This window comes from Drosophila santomea, chromosome X (assembly GCF_016746245.2).
Source record: "Drosophila santomea strain STO CAGO 1482 chromosome X, Prin_Dsan_1.1, whole genome shotgun sequence".
In the NCBI taxonomy this organism is placed as follows: Eukaryota; Metazoa; Arthropoda; class Insecta; order Diptera; family Drosophilidae; genus Drosophila; species Drosophila santomea.
In genome coordinates this window covers 17,083,247-17,104,217 of record NC_053021.2, presented here as the reverse complement: position 1 = coordinate 17,104,217, position 20,971 = coordinate 17,083,247, and the positions used below count along the sequence as shown (strand labels likewise).

General features: G+C 46.2%; 1 protein-coding gene across 1 annotated transcript; it reads left to right on the top strand.

Moving 5' to 3' along the window:
• The first annotated feature begins 12,925 nt into the window (after positions 1-12,925).
• LOC120456030 lies at positions 12,926-14,988 on the top strand. Its single transcript, XM_039642598.2, has 4 exons — positions 12,926-13,061; positions 13,181-13,725; positions 14,055-14,192; positions 14,440-14,988. The coding sequence occupies exons 1-4, from the start codon at positions 13,040-13,042 to the stop codon at positions 14,974-14,976; spliced, it is 1,242 nt and encodes a 413-aa protein (XP_039498532.1). The 5' UTR covers positions 12,926-13,039; the 3' UTR covers positions 14,977-14,988.
• Positions 14,989-20,971: the final 5,983 nt, after the last annotated feature.

Below are 20,971 nucleotides of genomic sequence, written 5' to 3'. Positions count from 1 at the left end.
AGAACCATAGTTTAGCCAATCGATCGATCGATCGATGATGATGATCCAATACTGCAATATCCAATACCCTTTTGCAAAGGATTCCGAGAAGCGCTCATAATTATTATTTATGCATACAAATTAAAAGCAGAGCGCACAGTATTTGCCAAAAATCCGATCAAAGCGTTTATTTATGGCCGCCTTTTTGTTCTTACTTCTTGTTATACCCCGTTTATTTCATCAGCCCGCGAAATGCCAAAAAAATAAACCAAACAAAATCAAACTCAAACCAAAACGAAATGAAATGAAAGAGTTTGGAATGCGTTTGCCGTGGGCATGAAATGCCCTAGTCGAGATACAGATACGTGTCGCCATTCCGATTGCTTTCCATTTCGAAATTGCCGTTAAGTTGGCGCCCAAGATACCAAATTGTTGGGGGTATGGGGGCACATCCAAATATGGTAGCCATGCGATCTTGTCCAGCGATTAAAACTTTCGAGTGCTCTCCTTATCAGGAAGCCATTTCGTTCAGTTCCTGACCTTAGACTTTGGCTTGGATGTTTGAATGGTTAGAGATGTTGGATGGTTGGATGTTTGGTTACCAGGGGCTGGTTCGGATGTGCCCCCATCCGCTCCAGATTCCAGATTGACGCATCCACTTATTATCGCCGATGGCCTACCTGTGATCGTGCGTCAGCGGCGACAATTAAATAGATTGAATGCGGATTGCGACGATTTATGACCTGGCAGCGGCACTGGTCACTGGCCACTTGGCACTCGGCACTCGGCACTTGGCACTTGGCATTTGCAATTGATTGTCGTGTTGGCCAATTAAAGTTATTGCGGCTGCGAGTAAATGAAATGTCAAATAAGTTAATTAAGCAATGGGTCTGAAAATGGGATTGGGAATGGGAATAGGACGAGCCTCCGTTACGGGGGCGTGTTGCTGCGATAAGACCGATCGACCGATGATAACACCGGACGACCTTGTTGCATCAGCAACAGGTGGCACATTTAAGGCCGCTGCACAGCGAGAAAAGTCGCGATAAGATAAGACCCAGCGGGTTAGCCTGCAGTTATTCACAATGCAAGTGTGCCCTGGTCTGTTATGAACAATTTAATATAAATATAAATATTATAAAGTTGAACAATTTCTAGTGATTAGACATAACGCTCTCACACCAGAAGTTCACAGCCTTAGATCAGGAAATCGTAATAACACGTGTAATAACGCAATTATAGGAGCGAATATGATGGTTCTGGTATGTCAGGAATTTTGATAAGATTGCAACGGCCTTTGCTGCACCTTTGCACAGAGAAAATTAAAAGCTCAATTTACTTTGATTTGTTGTATTTAAAGTTCTCTACAGATAGTGCCAAAATGCAAACCTAATTATTGCAGTTTCTTATTTTTGATCATTCCGAAGTCATGCATTAAATTGTAATTGAATGTTTTGCTCATCCTGATACATTATATTTTATTTGATGATAAATATTAAGGCAGGAAGTTAAAGTGGTTTGCTGTTCAATTCGAAATTGCTTGCCTGCCGACAATCATTTCGTCTCATGATCATTACTGCCCCCAATTTCGCATGCGAAGTGAGTTTCGATTAGATTGCGAGTAGGACTAGATTGCCGCACAGGCAGCCCGTTCCCTTTTCTCGCCGTGTAGCCGTGTCTCCCGCTGCAGTGATAACCACCCAAACCACCACTATATCAATATACCCATATAGCAATATACCCATATAGCAATATACCCATATACCCATAACCACCGAGGTGGTGCTGCCGCTGACTCATCAGGTGGTTGCCCCGCATAGCGACACACGGCGCACTCTGATTTTCCGATTTCATTTGCCGCTTATTTTTTTTCTTTTTTTTTTTTTGTGATTTTGCGGGGGCTTGGATTTGCTGAGCGCTGAGTTGGCTGCTCTCACCTGGCGGCGGGCTTCCAATTAACAAATGCGAGTCGCGTGCCTTGACGTCATTGGAGCTCTACCCCCCTGCCCCCTTTCCACCTCCGATGATATACAAAGGTCGCCGATCGATGTTTACCCCACAATTCCGCGAGAGACATGAGACAGCTCATGTTTTCAGGCGGCTACGTCAGCGTGGCTCGATTTCAAGAAACCTACATGTAGTGCATAGTGTATGGTGTGTGGTGTGTGGTGTATGTGTGGGTGATCTTGGGGGGTTTTCGAAGATAATGATTGCACATTGTGAAATTGAGCGGGGAGCGGGGGGATTGGGGATTGTGTTGGAATAAGTGGGCCTGGTTGTCTGGTTTGCCAATTGCCGTGCATTGAATTGATTTGAATTGAATTGAATAGAATAGCCGGTGGTTTTTGCGTTAATCTATTCCAGCTTGACTTAGGTTAGGATTTTCCAGCGCTATCCAACAGTTGGCGCTCATAACATTGTGAAATTATGTGCTGTTCGGCGCTAAAAATAGTCAACCATTAGCTAGGGATTAACCAACACGATCCGGTGATCTTGACGAGCTATGATTTTCCATGTTCATTAGGAGCTCTATTGATTGTTTTCCAGCCGAGAGACTGGTTTTTAGTTTAAGCCCCTCGAATATCTGTTCATTTCCCCCCTCACTTTTTTTACGTTTTTTTGTAGTTTTTTTTTGTTTGTGGGTCAAGACGTTTCGCAGCTTGGCAGCTTGTGACGTCATGAAAGAAGCGGCGCGTGTTTGAAAGCTAATCTCTCGTTTTTATTGTATCTTTTTGTTTATTTGCCATGGCTGCCAAATATAACTCCACCTCTATCCAAAGAAAAGGAAAAGAAAAGGTAAGGTAAGGTAAGTTTGTGGCGTCAGCTACGCATGACGCATGTCTCACCTGGGGCCCAAGTTCATTGCGTAGGTCGTTCGCACGGTCTTTAATTGGGTTATTAGGAAACGATGAGTGCGCCGGGTTTATTTTTGACACAACGCCAAAATACAACGCTTTGCCATGGTTATAATTGGCCATGGTCTGCTACCCTAGTCCTCCAGACCTCCTCCTCCAATCCCCGGAACCAGATTCGTCTGGCTGCAGTTTGCCAACTCGTTTTGGGGACTTGGATTCATTTTAATTAGTCGCTTATTGACCGACGCCAATGGAAGCATATGATTCATCATCATCATCATCAGTATCATCATCATCAGTATCATCATCATCAGTATCATCATCATCGTCATCATCGTAATCATCGCTATCATCGTAATCATCGTGATCAGCCAAGAGATACAATGGCCAGGCAGATTAGTTGTCTAATTGATTGATTGCTAAATGACCAGGTCTTGGGCAGGTGACCACCCACTCCCCCAAATCCCCTCTTCCACGTGGGCCAGCAAAAAAAAAATGCAGTTGGCAAACTGAAAAGAAAACATGAAGGTGGAAACCCCTTGGCAATTATGCGCGGACACTCGACTCAGAGTGCCTTTTCCAGAGCTGCAACATTGGCGGCAGCAGTTCAAAAACCTCGAAATAAAATGCAACTTATACCCCGAACCCCTGAAACCCCGAAACCCTGAACCACTGAAAACCCCATTCCGTTTCCCTCGCAGTTCAGTTGGCTGTATCAAATTTTGTTTAATTGTCGGCTGGGTTCAGTGGCTCAGTGTCCAGTGTCCAGTGTCCAGTGTCCAGTGTTCAGTGCCCAGTGTCCAGTGTCCAGTGTTCAGTATGCAGTCGTCTGCCCAGACATGGATTCTTCAACATTGTAAGCGCATTTGCTGCATTGGCATCTTGTCAACCGGCCGGGGTCCCTCCTCTTGGCCCTCCTGGCAGATGCTACTCCATTCAATCCATCGCAATGGATGGCTGTTCCCGTTCCCATTTCAGTTGCTCCATTTGCTGGGCAAGTTGTTTGCGCTGTAAATCGATACATTTGCACTTGGCTACTTACAAATGTCCGTCTGTCCGTTTGTCCGCCTCGATTGTCCGCTGCGCGGAGAACAAAACACAGGCAGCACATGCAACACACAACTTGGACACACAACAAAACACAGCGACGACGTGATCTCAGTGCGGCTTTGATGGTGGTCATTGCATGCCACCAAAGCCACAACAAGTTGATCAGGCTGCCGCAAACTGGAGTGGCATGGGGCATGTGGCATGGTGGCATGGTGGCTTGGGGGCTTGGGGGCATGGAGTGTGCGATGTGGGGCTTGGGGTATCCTCTATCTAGGGCTGGGTCGATGTCGAAGTCGAAGCCCTGATCGAGTGGCAGTGGCCCACCTCATTAGCCTTATTACATGTGCCACATCAAATTAACAACAAGTATCTGCTCCCGATGTTGCTGCTGCGCCAGTGGCAGTGTTGCAGTGGCAGTTGCAATTGTGGTTGCTGTAGTTGCAGTAAAAAAAAATAAGGAGAAAACCAGTAGAAACGATAAGCCAGACACTCAGACACTTCGACTGACAAATTCTTGTTATTGAGCTGGAAAATTAATTTGAAATATTCACTTTGGTGTACGTGAAATGAAATGTATGTATTTCCTTATAATTAAGCCCTTCATGTAACTAGCCTACCATTATGAAGAATCAATTAACACCTATAACATCATGCATGTGATAAGATTAGATTTTAATTTTCCGACTTGCTAGATTCGATAAGCTTTCATTATTATTATTACCACGCAAAGATTTTCGGAAACCCTGACTCATCTGCAACTTTTGTTTACGGAAATATTGTCAGACCAATCCACACCAAGTCTCAAATGATTAATGGGCACAAATCAAAGATATAATTTGTGTGTTTATGGGCAGTGATTATGCGACCCGATAGTGTTTATATACCCTTGATTTGAGGCTACATCTACAGGGTAGATGGAAGAAATCAAACCGAGAACAACAGCGACTGTGGGAGCCGGAAAATAGCCAGCGCCATCGAGGGGCGGGGAAAACTCTGGCTTTTCCCCAGAGACCAGAAAAGCCTCTTCACTCTGCCGCCCAGCAGTCTCAGTCTCGACGACGACCCTGCCCCCGGTGGTCCCGCTCCGATTTCTGGGTCATATTTTGCCCAACTTTTTCAGTGACATTTGAAGCAGCCGCCGACGCCGTGCAAAAAATCACAACAAAATCACAAAAAAATCGCAAAAAACCAAACAAAACACCAGCGAAAACAAAGAAAAAAAGAAGAAAATAATCAAAAAATAAATAAATAAGAAATGCAGGCAAGGCACGACATGGTCAGGTTGTTTTAAGACCCAACTCCGCCGCGCTTTTTATGAGCCAAAGTTGCCGTTGCCGTTGACGTTGCCATTCCCGCTCGTATGTAAATCAAGTGGATGCGTTTGGATGTGGATGGTAGATGGATGGTGGGGCAGGGGATTTTGGAGCTACGTGTACGTGTACGTGTGGAATCTTGAATTGCAATTTCAATAACGAGACACGGAATACTTTCAAGAGAACGCCGCAAGTGGAGACAGCCATCGAGGCAACACCCAATCCCTTGGAACTTGCAGCTTCGTCGAAGCTTAGATTACACTACCAGCTGCAAGAGAATAGACAATCCCAGTAAATACACTCCTAATTGGCTAGCAGCAACATTCTCAAACCAAAAAAGAGTGTTTTGCCATGTCCAAGTAACTTTGACTTAAAGCGTACTCTTTAAACAAGTGTATACAAAGTAGCGCATGTTGATAGTAGTCTATCGCTTAGAGTATCCCTAGTCGTTGTTAAATAGGCTTAAGTCCTGATACACCCGAAATGAGCCATCAAATGCGAGTTGAAGAACTCCAAAAAGGAAATCGCACTGCAAATGGTAGCCGCCACAGAAGCCGAGAGGCTGAGACAGATCTTCGGAATGCCGTTCCGGTTGCCCCAAAAAACCAAAAAAAAAAAACAAAACCAAAAGCAAAAGCAAAAATTAAAGAAAAAAGAAGAGTCCAAACAAAAAGGCAAGCAAAGCGGGCGAAAACAAAAACATTAATTGCTCATCAATTGCTGGGAAAGGCAATCGAAACGAGTCCAAAGCAGAGCGAAAACACTGACCCACACAAACACTTGTTGTTTGCTCTGCTGGCCGGCGATTCTGATGTCCAGTTCGTCGGTTATTTTTTGCTCTTCGATGGAAATGAGCTGGTCACTTTGGGGGCACAAAAGGGGGCACAGAAGGGGGCAGCTTGGGGGCAAAAGGGGGCGAGTGTGGCAAGGCCATTGCGCCTATGCAAATTGTGAATTGCGAATTTATTTTTGGCATCCGCATCACCACAGAGTTCCCTCCTTGGTTTCCTCCTTCACTCGCGTGGTCTTTTTTTTGTTTGGCGACCCAAAGCCGAAACGGAAGTGTTTTCGCGATGTGTAAGAGCGCCAAACTCGAAGTTGGGGCACTTGGATACCCAAAATCGCAGAGAAGTCGAGTGAAGTTTGCCGGCTGCTGGGGCCACTCATACTCGTAAAGTGAGTAAAGTGAGTGGAGTGTCTAAATTCACACGCGATGAGTTGGCCATCTGAAGCTCTGGGAAAAAGTATCTTTGCCCAAGGATTGTTTAATATTAATATCAATTTGATTTTATTATTTGCACAGCAGAAAAAAACAGTAAAACGTATAGTACAAAATTATTTATAGATTCTACACTATCTACATGGCTCCAAATAAATCATTAGTCACAAATGAAAAGTAAAAACTAGTCATAAAATTTATAATTATTTTTTAATGGTGTAATAGCGCTTTATTTTAGTATTACCTAAGTTATAGATAAGTAAATAGTTTATTTTATATGTACATTTAATAAAAATATATTTGCTGGCTATGTAATAAAGTTTAAGTGTTTTTTTAAGTTTTTTTTTTCGGCACTGCTTTCATAGGATTTAAGGTATTAAAAGTGATGAATGAGTTCTCGAATATCTTGACAAGTCACTTAACAGTAAACATATTGTGTGTAACAGTGAACATTTAAAGCCAACAAAGTCCACTTTAAAGCCAAATATGCACAGAAATGCTTTATTGTTTTCAGTGAGCTTAAGTGCTCTTAGTATTTATCTTAGAAACAGTAGGCCAGTAATTAATAAGTAAATAAATACAAAATAGTATATAATTTCATTGTCTGCTAGTCTTTACTATTACCATTCACTATGTGGCCCATTGAACTCCTTGGCTAGTGAATCCATTTTGTCCATTTCGCAATTTGGCTTGCACTGCCCGTTGAATCATCGAGTCTTGGATCTGAGATTAATGTCTGGCTGCCCCAAGCGCCAATGACTAACCACCCGTGGTCGGGTCACCCACCCACAGCCCCCACCCTCAATTGGACGCTCAATCACCCCCGCACCAACCCGCAACACCCCACACCAGTTTCAATTCCGATTCACATACCCTTTACCCATCTGCCGCCGTTGCCTCCGTTGTCAATTTGCCAGCGCAGCGGCAGCGACAGTGGCAGCGGCGGTGGCAGCGGCAGCGGCGGCGACTGCGACGTCGGCGGTCTGTGTCAATAGTGCGCCGAGCGAAATGCTGCTGCTGCTGCTGCTGCTGCTGCTGCGCTGGAAGCAACGTTCCCAGCGGCGCACGCGACACTTGTTGACACACTGGAAGTGGAACGCGTTGGCGTTGTATTGGCACGCGATAAAGTTCGCGGCGCGGCTCGCTTTTGGATCCCAATCGGATCAGATCGGATTGGAATGGCTTGGAATGGAACGGAGCTCGCGCTCCATCAATTAGTCATAGAACGGGTCTGGGTCTGGGTCTGGGATTGGGTCTGGGATTGGGTCTGGGATTGGGTTTGGGATTGGGTGACTCTATGTGACTCTAGTGACTCTATGCTAATTACTGATCGGCAGGCCAAAAACCAAGTGATAACGGGGGCTAATTCAATTATGCTGCCACCCCGCATTATAATATTAATAAAATTCGGTCATAAAAACGCGGCGTTTTGTGGGCATCGTCGAGGCAGCGAGGCATCAGGATGTCAGGGTATCAGTTTGTATCGATTGTGTGCCCTCGCTTGATACTGATAATCAACGGCAATTACAGCGAAATTCGCGATTGGCCGAGGGTCTTTCATGGTGGTAAGGGGTGGGTGTTTGGGGGGTTCGCGGCGATTTGGGAGGTTGTAGGTCGCCAACGTCACAGAACATGACACCTACGTCAGTGGATTGGCAGCCATTGCCAAATGGCCAAATGGCCAAATGGCAGTGGCTAAATTTAGCGCCAGGTGCTAAGCTGAACTGAGCCGATTGGTTTAATTGGATGTGCCCAGGTATCCCTACGCTACGTGGTGCAAATGGCAGGCGTGTTAGCCCAGTTAAGATATACTAATTACCACTGAGACTAGTACAACAAGTGCTTGAGTGGATTAATTGATAGGTCAGGCAGGTAGTCGTTTGTAGGATAACAAGCTCCTAATGAGGCTATATTATGTGCTTAACTTTTATATTGCGTTTGCAAGGTTTATTTATATTTGGTTGCTTTTTGTAACTTTAGAATGCTGCTAATGGGTCAGTCAGAAGGCTTAGCTGAGATTACTGACCACAACTATTAAATATATCGTATAATGCAAACATAAATAGCCCAGATCCTGTTGACTGATTTGATTCTTGACTGATTCTGCCAGTATCTATAGTATAGTATAGATATCTATAGTACGTCTGCCAATGCGGCTCCCTGAAGAACTGCGGCTGACTCACCAGCCGATTCATGAGTCCAGCGAATGCCAAGTGGCCCACTTGATGTTAGACTCCCCGCATATATCCATGGAGTGGCACACACATATCGTATCGAGAACGGGGGCGATTGATTATTCATTCATAGAACGGCATTAGTCAACACCCCCAACTCGCAACACAATTGGCTGCGAGGTGAATTCCCTGGCCAACGACTCCTCAAAGTTCAGCCTCTGACGACGCGAGGCATTTGATACAGATAATAGATAAGAGTTCGGTGGAAAAGTTGCCTCAATTACTGTTAACCGGCGTTGAATCGAAACTTTTAGTGCCATCTCTCGAATGTCTAGTAATGCCAACCGCACAGTGGGCCACATCGATGGCACATGTGCTGCATTGCCCATCGAATCGCACTCTTTCGAACTGGCGCTTTGTGTGCCCACTGTAAACTTTTCCACGCTTTTCCTTATCGCTGCCCGTTATTTCACACAAAATCAAGCGCGTCATCAAGACCCCCAGAATGTTATTTTTGTCATTTTTCACAAGCGTGCCACCGATTTAACACGAGGGATGGCACGGGGTGTTCGTCGATGAGTGAGGGTGCAAAGTTCGCACTTTTGGGGATCGTGATATCACGTACGAACAAGGTTAATGGGTATCTGTGTATTTGGGGGTAGACCCATCTGTGATACCCTTGATACCGCCTGCGATCGTAAATCAGTGCGATCTAGCCGAGATATTGGAGCTGGAAAACAGAACTGGACTTTAAAGCTATCGCCGCGCTGTGGGAGAATCCATTCCCAAATTCGATGGCCAGCTAACAATAATGTGCGTCAGTAGCCATTGCTTTGGGCAAATGATCTAATTACCGGTCAGATTTTTTTGACAATGGAAAGTTTTTGTGCCGCAAAAATACGTGACACAAAACGGGATCGCAATGGCTCTGTGAGTGCGGAAAATACTGGAATCGCAGTTTGTTTACTTCTGAGTGTTGGATGGTGAACTAATCTTTATTTAGGGTATCACCTAATGGCTAGACTAGATACAATTACAGAAATAGCTCATATGCATTCGTGAGATACTTTAACTGGTACCTTCAAATGCGACATGATGGCACAAACTTTCATTGAGAATTTCATGGTGTCGAAATGACCGTTATTACCACCTCCATTGCGTCCATCTCCAGAAGCGAAGAGCAGCTTGCCAGGGAGTGACGTCAATTGGAGGGAGGAACACACACACACACACACACACAGACACGTGGGGACGATCGACCCAGAGATCTCGCTCCATTGACGTGCCCCAAAATTTCCCATGGCCTCTTGGTCGCTGGCGAAAAAATCCCCCGCCGTTGAAAAACATGCTTTTTGAACCCGGTCCGCAATCAATGCAATTAATTTCGCATTGAGGGTAGTACCCCCCTTCCAAAACAAAAAAAAAAAACACTAGCTGTGCCACGCCTCCCCCACACAGATGGGGGCGTGTGTTGGGGGCGGAAGAGGGAGAGGTAGAGGGAGAGGTAGAGGGAGAGGTAGAGGGAGTTGTGCGGCATTGTGACGCAAACAAAAACCTCAATGGGCAGCAAACAAAGTGATGGTGTGTGTATATAATGAGACACATGAACACGGCACACTTACGCACACCACCGAAGGCCAAAAGAAAAATCCCCCTGGCGAAGAGTTGTGTGTGGGAGCCACTGGCGATGGAGGTGGAGGTGGTGGAGGTGGTGGAGGTGGTGGAGGTGGTGGAGGTGGTGGAGGTGGTGGAGTTCAGGTGGGGTGGCTGACGCCCAACTACATACGTAATTGATGAAATATAAATATGATTATGTGGCATGGCTGGGTTGAGGGGTTGTGGGGGTTGAGGGGGTTGAGGGGCTGGCTGCTTGGGCAATCGGCAAACGGCAATCATCAAATCAAATAATCCAATAATAATTATAAGCGTGGCGCGCACTTCTGCTGACACCGATTTCGATTCCCCACGTTCCGATGGCGATTCTTTCGCACGACGGCACTTCGTTGACTTCGTTGACTCCATTGACGTCCACGTCGTCGCCGCTTCACCGCTGCCTTACCGCTCTGCTGCTGCCTTACCGCTCTGCCGTGGAGATAGCAGGCAGATAGCAGGAGCAGCCCGGTAAAGCGGTAACGCCGACTGCGACGCCGACAGAGGCAGCGACTTTTGCTGCTGCTGCTGCTGCTGCTGCTGCTGCTGGGACTGCCTCACAGGCAGCAATCGGCTGTGATTTTCGTATAAATATAAAATTATGCGACGGCCCGAGACCATGAATCAGTTTCGCTTAGACACACGCCAATGCTAATTGTCCCGGCTTGTGAGCCCAACAATCGGCGTAAAGATATCGAACACACACAATCCGCGACACACAATCAGCACATCGTCACTAGAACACACCAATTGAATAATATAGCATAATATCAACGAGGATTCGAGGCTACTGATCTGATCTGATCTCCGATCTCCGATCAGCGATCTCCCAGCTATCACTGGTATCACTGGTATCATTGGTATCACTGGTATCACAACAACCGCACGCAGTATTATGGATGGTGCCAAAATAGAACGTGATCCGGCCCCAAAAATGCGACTGAACAGTGAGTATTGATTGAGTATTTTTGGGGTGGGTGCAAAGTCCCTGCGAAATTAGATCACCGCTTTCCCAGTTAGATGATAACTTTCCCCCGTTCGTTTGGCAATTGTTTATAAAAAGATGATTTGCTACGACTTACGGGTATGCGGCTGCCTGGGCTTTCGATCGCTTCCCATGATTAATGCTGTGTATTCAAGTTGCGGACAGTTGGACGGCCAGTTTGGCAATTTGGCAGTTTGGCAGTGTGCTAGTGTACTGGGAATTGCCTTCTGCTTTCTGGGCTCTCTGGGGTGAATCCCCCTTTCCGGACGGCGATTGATCGAACTGTTAATAATCGGCTTCGACGCTAATGCCAATGCTAGTGAATGGCAAGGTGGAATGTGCGAAGGTGCTAGTGCTGTTGCTGTTGCTGATGTTACCTCCAAAAGGGGCTCAATTAGAGACAAGTTAATTATAAACAAAGTGTATACAAATAGCTGCTTAAATTCGATACAACAAGTGCTCATGTTTCAAACATATAGATTACCATTACCTATCACTTATAGATAGTTGAAAATGGTAGCAAGGAAATCCCCTCAATCAGTTAGTTGGCATTTGCCCACTTGAGCGAAGCCCTTTAGCCCTTTGCGCCAGCCAATGGCTATAAAGATAGCTCACATGACCAAGCGCCATCCTCAAAATGATTAGGATAGCAGATAAGGACACTCGCGCCATTCGCTGGCCAAGATCGTAGTAGAGTATCGATGATTAATACATCAATCAGAACTTTCTTGATTACTGCCCAATTAGTGTTTATGGCCTTGGCCAACTGATCAACTTGGCCATAACAGCGACAACAACAACAACAACAACAACAACAACAGCTAGTACTGGAGCAGCACGTGCCTTATCGCAGTCGCAGAACCGCCAACAGCTCAGTCGACGCCTCAGTCGGCAGCTCAGTCGACAGCGCAGTCGACGTTGTTATCAAGTCGCTGACCTACGACAACAGCAACAGCTAGCGATTGTTATTGGTCGCTCGGAGCGAGCGAGCGAGCGGTCCGCTCAGCGGCACTTTCAATTATTCAAAGGTCGAGCACGCTGCTGTCGGCTGTGGGTGGCGGTGGGCGGTGGGCGGGTGGTGTGTGTGCTACGCTGGCTACGTCACCGTTTGCCGCCGCCGGCGCGCAACGTCTGGGGAGCGTCTGGTTTGGGTTGGTGTCGGGCTGGTCGATGAGGTCGGAGCTCGTGAATCGAAATCCGAAATCCGAAAAAAAACCCAAATACCTATGAGTAATCTTTCTGGTGAAATTCAGCCAAAAGGCGGCCGAGAGAGCGAGAGACGTTGGCCAGGCAGCAGTAGTGGTGGTGCGACTTTGAGAGCATGACAAATGCTCGAAAAAAAAAAAAAACATATCAGAAAATTGCTCAAGGCCTCGAACGTTGGGCTGCTGTAATTGCACTCACTCGCTCGCTCGCTCACTTGGCACGCTCTCGCTCGCACTCGCACACACTGGCACACTTGGCACTCTCGATCGATTGGGATTGGGAGATCGGAATGGAGAATGAGTCGAGTCGTCGAGTTGCGAGTCGTCGAGTTGTCGAGTGGAAGTGGAATGCGTGAGCGACGCCAGGCGGCTGACGGCTGGCGGCTTACAAATTTTCGAGCGCCGTTGCAGCGGCAGTCACTTAGCCATCAGCCGTCGAGCGGGAGAGACCGTGGAGCGATCAGAAGCAGCAGAAGCAGCAGCAGAAGCAGCAGCAGCAGCAGAAGCAGCAGCAAGCGATTGTGATAGTTGGCCAGCGAGCTAGCCAGCCAGCCAGTTAGCCAAGTTAGCCAAGTTAGCCCAGTTAGTGTAGTGTTAGTGATAGGCGCAATGCCAGCCTTTACCATAAACGGTACGCCCGCATTTCCATCACCCACCACCCACTTACCACCAACCACCAACCACCTACCACTTCCCACTGAAATGATGGCCAACCAACTAACGCATCCACCATCTCTCTGCCACTTGCAGTTAGCCAACAGAGCCAAAGCAGCCGGAACAGCGGGAGCACACACAGCAGTTGGAGCTGGAGCTGCCACAGTCGGCAGGTGCTGCTCTTGATCATGATCCTGACGATCACGATGATGATGCCACTTACCCAGGCGCGCCACTTGCGCGACCAGGTGGCACTGGACTACGCCTACGACGAGGACATCTCGGGACGAACTTCCTCTTCCTCATCCTCATCCTCATCCTCAGCCTCGGGTGGCGACATACTGCCCAGCTTCGATGTGAATCCGTATCGCGGTCTGGCCGAGAGCTTCGGCGAGGGCAGCTACGACAGCGATATGAGTCTCAGCGAGAGCAGCTACGAGGAGATCGCCCAGGCGGCCATCCGGGCTGCCAGGCGGGAGATGCGCCGCCAGAGGACGCGGCACGCCCGCAGCCACAACCTGCGCCTCTTCTCCGGCAAGTCAGAGATCCCGGAGTGGGAGAACCCGTGCGGTGGCACCTACACGGCCGACGAGAGCCTCAGCGACAGCAGCGCCAGCCAAGGACGAGTGATCAAGCGCAAGGTGAGCAGGATATTTTATCTAAATTTGAATGGGAGCTGATGATGACCTACCTCATAGTTGGCTATCAGTTGGATTTGCTTCAACACGGAATACCAGTTAACTTAAGACCTACCACAAACTTCAAAAGTCAGCTTTTCTTTCCTTGTTTGATAGTAACACATATCTAGATACTTGCTACCTAACTTCAAAGATACTAAGATACTTAGATGGGTGTCCTGCTTCTTTGGCATTTCACTGAACCCAAAACGTTCGAGAAACCGCGTATTCTGTCACACAGCCAGTGATGCATTACTCATCGATTCCCCCCCTTCTCCTCTCTCCACTTGCAGCACCTCGAAAACTTGCGGAATATCACGATGAGCGAGTACCGAGACATAACCCACCGCGCCACCCTGGAGTACGGCAATATGCAGCACTGGCAGCGCGAGTACAAGTTCCTGCCGAACATGACGAAGCCCACAAGTGCGGTAAGTTCACCGCGCCGAAGAGATCCAAACCGAGGCGGCAGAGAGAAAGAGACAGAGTGAAGCGGACCTGCTCCGCCCTGGGCGGCGGAGACCAGTTTCCCAGTTTCCCAGTCTCAATCTCAGCCCGCCTCATTTGCATGCCCTTCCCAGCTGCGCAGCATCCACCAGCAGTCACCAGCAGTGACCAGCAGTGACCAGCTGTGACCAGCAGTGACTGACGAGCACTCTTCTCCTACTCCATTTGCAGGTGAAGCTGAAGACCTGGTACCGCCACATGCAGACCTTCGTGGGCAGCTTCTCGTATCTGGGACGGGCGCAGTACAAGTTCCGCAAGGATCAGCAGAAGAGCCTCAACGAGGCGGTCACCAAGGAGCTGCACGACCTGCTGGTCAGCGCGCGCTACATGCTCTGCGAGATCGAGTCAACCATCAACGCCTCCTATCCCAACAGCAATGGAGCGAAGTTGAGTCGCGTTAGCCGGCAGGCGATGGAGGAGCGCCTTAACTTTCACACGCCCGCCAATGGATCCATGGAGGCGGATCAGCGCGATCTGAAGGTCAGTAAGGAGCTGTACTTCCAGTATTTGGACAACGTGTGGAAGACACTGCATCGCGTCCTGCGGCGTCCGCGACGCAACAGTGCCGAGCGGCGCCACCTGGCGGCGCTCCACGGAACTGGAGCCAGTGGCCTGCGGTCGGGCAGCTCGGAAATGCTCGACGTGGGCTCCACGAACGGCTCCTCCGGTGGCAGTTCCGTCTCCGACGGCGGCTCCAATGAGTCCTGAGCTGAGCCCCATGAGCCGGCCAGCCGGGAGAACATCACGCCCTTCCAGTATTACAGCGAGTACTTACTTACGAAGCTGCACATTCCCAAGCTTAGCAGCTTTCCAGCTCTTCAGCTTCCAAGCCAAATAGAGGACCACCCAACCGACCAATCGAGCGGGCGAGAACGAAGAATTTTTGTCGAATGCCATTTAGACACGTACTTTTAGTCTTTTAGTATTTATTTATTTATTGAATATTGAGTATTGAATATTGAGTATGGAGAATTGAGTATTGAGTATTGAGTAGTATTGAGAATCGAGTATTAGAGCGCCTTCCATTCCAGTTGCCAAAACAAACCAATCTAATCCACTCCATTTAACCCCATTTCCAATTCCATTTTCACTTCCATTCGGCCCAGTGCCAAGTCGACTATTTATTTACCATTTAGGATATGGACCCTTTTTTTCTCTATGTATAGTAACTTATTTATTTATTTATGTATATCCATATTGTATTTATACCTATTTATTTGTGAAACGGCGAGATAAACTAGCCAGCAAAAGCCCAACAAAAAACCAGCCACAAACAAAAAAATGCTTAAATCTACTGTGATTTATTTTAAGTACTTTTTTTGAATAGTTCTTAGTGATTGTGACAAAAAACACGAAACGATTGTGAATGAAAACGAAGCGAAGTATTGTACAGACATTCTTGTGCTTAGTTGTAAGTTTGTGCAAAATAAACTTAGAAAAGACAAAAAATGCTAAATTGCTTTATTACTTCCTTGCAAATACATAGATATTTGAAATACAAACGGAACAAGCGTATTCCTGTTCGTTTGGCTGAGGTATTTATCTACAAAATTGTGTGTTTATTAGCCCTCCAATAAATAGCTTTCGATTACTCACTGGCAAAGAGGTTTACCTTTGGCATGACGAAATTCCTATACCCTTGCAGTCAACAAATATATATTTTCTTCACTATAATATCAATAATTTCGATACAATCTTTACAAAATTTAAACATGTACAAAGTGAGTTTCTCTCATTCAGATAGCCACGAACTTGTCATTGTAGTTTTATGAATAACCACATTCTGCGATTGATTGACAACTGTATTAATACCAGTACCAAAAAAATCCAAGTACAAACTTGACAATAATTCTCTAGCAGTTGAGGCTTGTTTCCACCATCGACGATAGCGAACTGATAACGCAGCCGATCGGTTCACTGAGAGCTCTTTGCACTTCCGATCGGAAGCTGCTTATCGGGCAATTATCGAGCGTATCTGCGCCTTATGGCCCAATAAGTCCGCCACTTGGTACACTCGACGGCTTATAACCCAGATAAACGCTTTTTAAGTGTTGCCCCTCGAGGCGGCCAAGAGTGGAGGCGTGGAGGATCGCGTCGCGGTTTCCGTTTGTACTCCATGGCGGAATCAGCACGTCCGCTGCCCGCATTACTTATCGAGGACGCTGATCTTATCGGGCTATTCACGCCCGCGGCATGCGATCAATGCAGTTCGAGATCGTTTAACTAACCTATTAAGCGGCTTGGCCAATTTGCCAATCGGCCATTGGCTAGTCATAGTCGCACTGTCTGCCGCACTGCAGTCGCATTGCAGTGGCTTTCCACCGTCTCAATGGCTCGCAATCGCAACCGCCGCGCATTACGCATACGACCCGTGGCCACTTGCGCATGTAGCGGCACGATACCGCCACCTGGCGGTTAGTGTGCACAAGCTGAGTTTCGCAGCCATGGCAGCTTTTGTCAGTGAGCAATTGCCGCGCAAAAGTATGCAATACTTTTACAGTATGCTATAAACATTTTTCACGCACATTATTGGTTGTGATGTCCAATTATCCATTTAATTAGCTTTTCTGTTCCTGAATAATATTAAATAAAGATGTTAATTAATTAAAAAAAATTAGCTTTTAAAAGTAGGTCAAAAATGTGATTCGAAATGCTAACAACATTCGGCAGCCAAATGCATTTTAATTCAATTGCATTTATTGCGGTTTAAGTGTGGCAGCCAACTAAGTGAATTTACATGCACTGAATAGGTTAATTAAAACTTTTTCGTTGCATTTTAACTGAAAGAATGTCAAAAGCAATGCAAATATTCCCATATTATTCATTTGCCATGGCTAAAATTTGTGTGGAGCAGGTACGTGATATGGACAACGATGTGGTATAAAATTTAATTATTTTGTCGACTGTCAAACTATTTTTTCTTGCTTAATTATCAGAACATTTTAATTTATTAAAATGTGCATTGTTTGCTTATTGGTAGCAGCAGAAAACACAATAGCTTAAAAATTAATCGCAGTTCCCAATAATTAGGCTAATTATGTTTACATTTTCTACCATTGCAAATCAAGCCAAATCACTTTCAAATCAAAATATAGAGGTCAGTTAAAATTAAATATTGCAATATATAATAATAAAATATATAACAGAATAAAGTGTAATATTCTTATCAAAGAATAACAATTAATAAGAATGAATTTGAAATAATTGGCTCCAACTTGCCAAGATTGAGTAATATGAATAACTTTACATGAAAGTTATTTCCAAAGCTTTCAGGAAAAATCGAAATAGTTGTATTTATGTATTCAGACTGCAAAGGACATGTAAGGAAGTGTAGGTAAACTTTTTACTAGTAATTTCTACACACTCATTGCTGGCGCCACCTATATGCAATTTCCCACTATTACTGCAAATACAGGCTCTTTATAGCAGGAGCCCTTCAACTTGCGTTCAATCAGATTGAACTGCTTTTGGCTGAACGCCATTTAACGGAGTTCTGATTGACCGAATTGGAGTGTTTGTGTGCGAGGAACATGTTATTTTGGCGCCGCAGGAGTGAGGGAACCATTCCCTCTGGTTTTCGCGTTTAAGCCCGGCTTAGGAACCTCTTGGGGAAGAAGGATGGGGAATGGGGTATGGGGTATGGGGTAGGGGGGTGGCAGCCAAATCAACCGCATGATGCGATGACAACGAATCTTCATTGCCCGCATTCGAGCGCAAAGTGTTCGCAAATCGTCCATTAATAATTTGAATTAACTTTTGTTGCCTACCCAAACACTCGGCGGATCGAATCAGACGGCTACACACGGCATATACATATACATATACATATATAAGAGGAAGCCCACACACACACAGAGACACAGAGACACCCATACACATACACTCAGCGGGGACGCATTAAATTCAATTAACAAGACATTGTAAATATTGTCACACCTTTCACAAAAGTCAACACGAGGCCAACACTCGAAACTTGTCGTTGTTGCCACTTTATTCTTTGTGCATGCTGTGTTGTCGCTGCTGTTTGCATATGGATAAAGGCGGCCCAAAAGGTTCGGGCCGCGGGCGGGCTACACTGCGCGGAAAATAGGGTTACAAATAAACAAGAGCCCCGGCCTGAATAATTGAAATGGTACCCTGGCCACAAATCAACGCGCAGATATCAAACCTAATTACTTCAGGAGTCGCATTTAAAAGCAGAAAGGGTTTGACATCAACCACAAAAATTGTGAGCAGATGGAATCTTTTTCAGAAGTAGAGAGAAATGCGAGTCAAAAATAAATGGTGGAGGAACTCAGTTCCACGTTTATTTGATGACATTTCAATCATGATTTTCCAAATAGTAAAATCCTATACAGCTGTGACAAGGCAGAAACCTACGAGGTTATCAAGGCATTATCCCAGTATCCAATTATTTCGGAATCTAATAATCCAACAGCCAGTTTCTCTCACTGCAGATAGCGTGGTAAGCAGCTAGGTAATGGATCAATTCGCGTCTGACAACTTGCCAATTTTTGATTCCAGCCCCTTTGCATTCGCCCAGGTGCCCAGGTGCCTAGAAGCCTAGGTGCCTATGTATGTAGGTGGCCAGGTGCTAAGGTTAGAGGTCACGCGGCTGTAGCATATTACGTACGTGAGCTGAGCCCAGACTTTTCGCGGGCTGCAAGTGTGTGCGTAATTGTGTCTATATGATATGTTTGGCTTGTCTGCCACCCATTTCGATGATTGTCGCGACCAGATGGAGTGGGATGGGGGTGGTGGTGGGGGTGGGTTTAGCTTCCTTCGCGGGACAAGGATTAGCGGTGCTATGGATGCATTCTGGAGGCGACAGGACTCCAGGATCGGGGATGCTTGACCTACATAGCAGAAGGGGCACAGCACCGCACAGAAGCAGACACCCAAAGCCACCCATCGCCCTTAGCCCTTCGCCCCTCGCCCCCTACTCCTCGCCTTCCATCCAACCACCCCCTCTAAGCCGCACAACCTCCGCCCATGTAATTACGGAGCGCTTGGCGACCGACTGGGGGCCACTGGCGCCATTAACCCTAACGAGGCGGCATCATTTTAATGAATATCGGGTTAATGAATATTTTATAGAAAAATGTGCAATGCTCGCAAGGCCACAGATACTCAATCGTACCTGCACCGGACACTCTGCAGCGAGCAGCTCTGGTTTACAACATCGTTCTATTTTTTTTCTATTTCGCTATTTTTATATACATATTTTGCCTTTTTTTTTGTTGTTGTTGTTTTTTGTCAGCTTTACTATGTGTCCCCTTTGTCCCCGGCACTCAATAAAAATTGCAGCGCATAGCAAAAGGGTCACGTACTTTAATTTTGCTTACTCCGTGAATGAGTGCAATTGAAATGAATAGAAGTGTGCAGCCGTTCGGTCGTCCAAATGGGAAATGCGAAATGGTAAATGGGAAATGGTAAATGGTAGATGGTAAATGGGAAATGGGCCGTCGCCTCCTGGATACCCAACCCAAAAGTGACCCGGCTACGTGTGAACTTTGGACAAATTGAGCGACAAAGTGGGCGACGGACTGGCGATGCCAGAAATATTTGCCAAATGCCAGCGAAAGGGTTTCCCGCTGTTGCATTTGCATGCTGGCCGCCCATCGATTTGAAAACTGCCCACCACCAGTCAGCACATTGTCCAATAAAAAATGGAAAACGAAAAATGAAAAACGAAAAACGAAAAACTAGCGACATTTGAATTAAATGGGGCTATTAAGCTGGCAAGCAACGAGACTGATATACATATATCTATTTAGATGTACAGCAATTTATATCTATTTTTACAGCTCTAATGAAACCGTGACACATTTCCATTGCTCGACAGCTCGACTTTCATTTTTGTGCATTTCTTGTTGTGTGTTTTCAGCTTGTGCTTGGCAGCCTGGTGAATATTTAAAATGCAACTACCGCAAGAAAATCCATTGCCCATTGAGGTAGCTTAGTTTCAAGGCTGAGCTCTGGCTATAAATACCTTAAAATATAATATTAATTGGCAAAACGCATTAATCCCAGCTTTCGCCAAATTCCCATGCCAAGTTATTGCAATGGCGATTTTAATTTCTGATTTCCAATTTTCAAACTAAATATGATGGGGGCCTCGCATATAAATTGAACATAATCGGTTTATTAGCAACGCTTTGATTGGGTTTCACTTGGCCTCTTGGTTGGCGGTGAACCTCCTACGTTCGGCTACGAGTGGATTGTGCTCTGGTCGGGACAATCGTTGGGCTTAGGGCAATTAGGCATTAATTTTCATTGGCGATTTGGTGATTTGGTGATTTGGCGATTTGGCCATTTCGGAGCCGCATTGTTTTGGGCAATTAGCCGAGTGCACAATGAAGTCGTCCTTCCAGTCAATAATAACTAAGGACGAGGCATGCAGGATGCCAGGATGCCCACCCGAGGTCTTAGGCTCCTAATTCGGGCCGTTTTAAGTCATTCCATTGATTTGCTGCCAGGGATTTTGGCCAACGGAGAATCGAAGTTTATGCCGTATTCTCAGTTTCGACTTTCCTGCTTTTCCTGCGAAAAGTCGTGGAAAAGTAAAGAGCTGGACAACATTTCCCTAAGCGGGGCGAGAATCAATATAGCAGGTGAGCCACAAGAAACGTAAATAAATTATTCAGCACGGCCACTTTCTGGCCAGGAATGGCTCATGGCATCCAGATGTGGCGCGCGGTTT

Excerpts from the sequence above, each read along its gene's own strand:
- LOC120456030 (XM_039642598.2), top strand. The coding sequence starts at position 13,040 with ATGCCAGCCTTTACCATAAACG. Across the intron at positions 13,062-13,180 it reads GCCAGCCTTTACCATAAACG|TTAGCCAACAGAGCCAAAGC; the intron begins GTACGCCCGCAT and ends TGCCACTTGCAG. Across the intron at positions 13,726-14,054 it reads GACGAGTGATCAAGCGCAAG|CACCTCGAAAACTTGCGGAA; the intron begins GTGAGCAGGATA and ends CTCCACTTGCAG.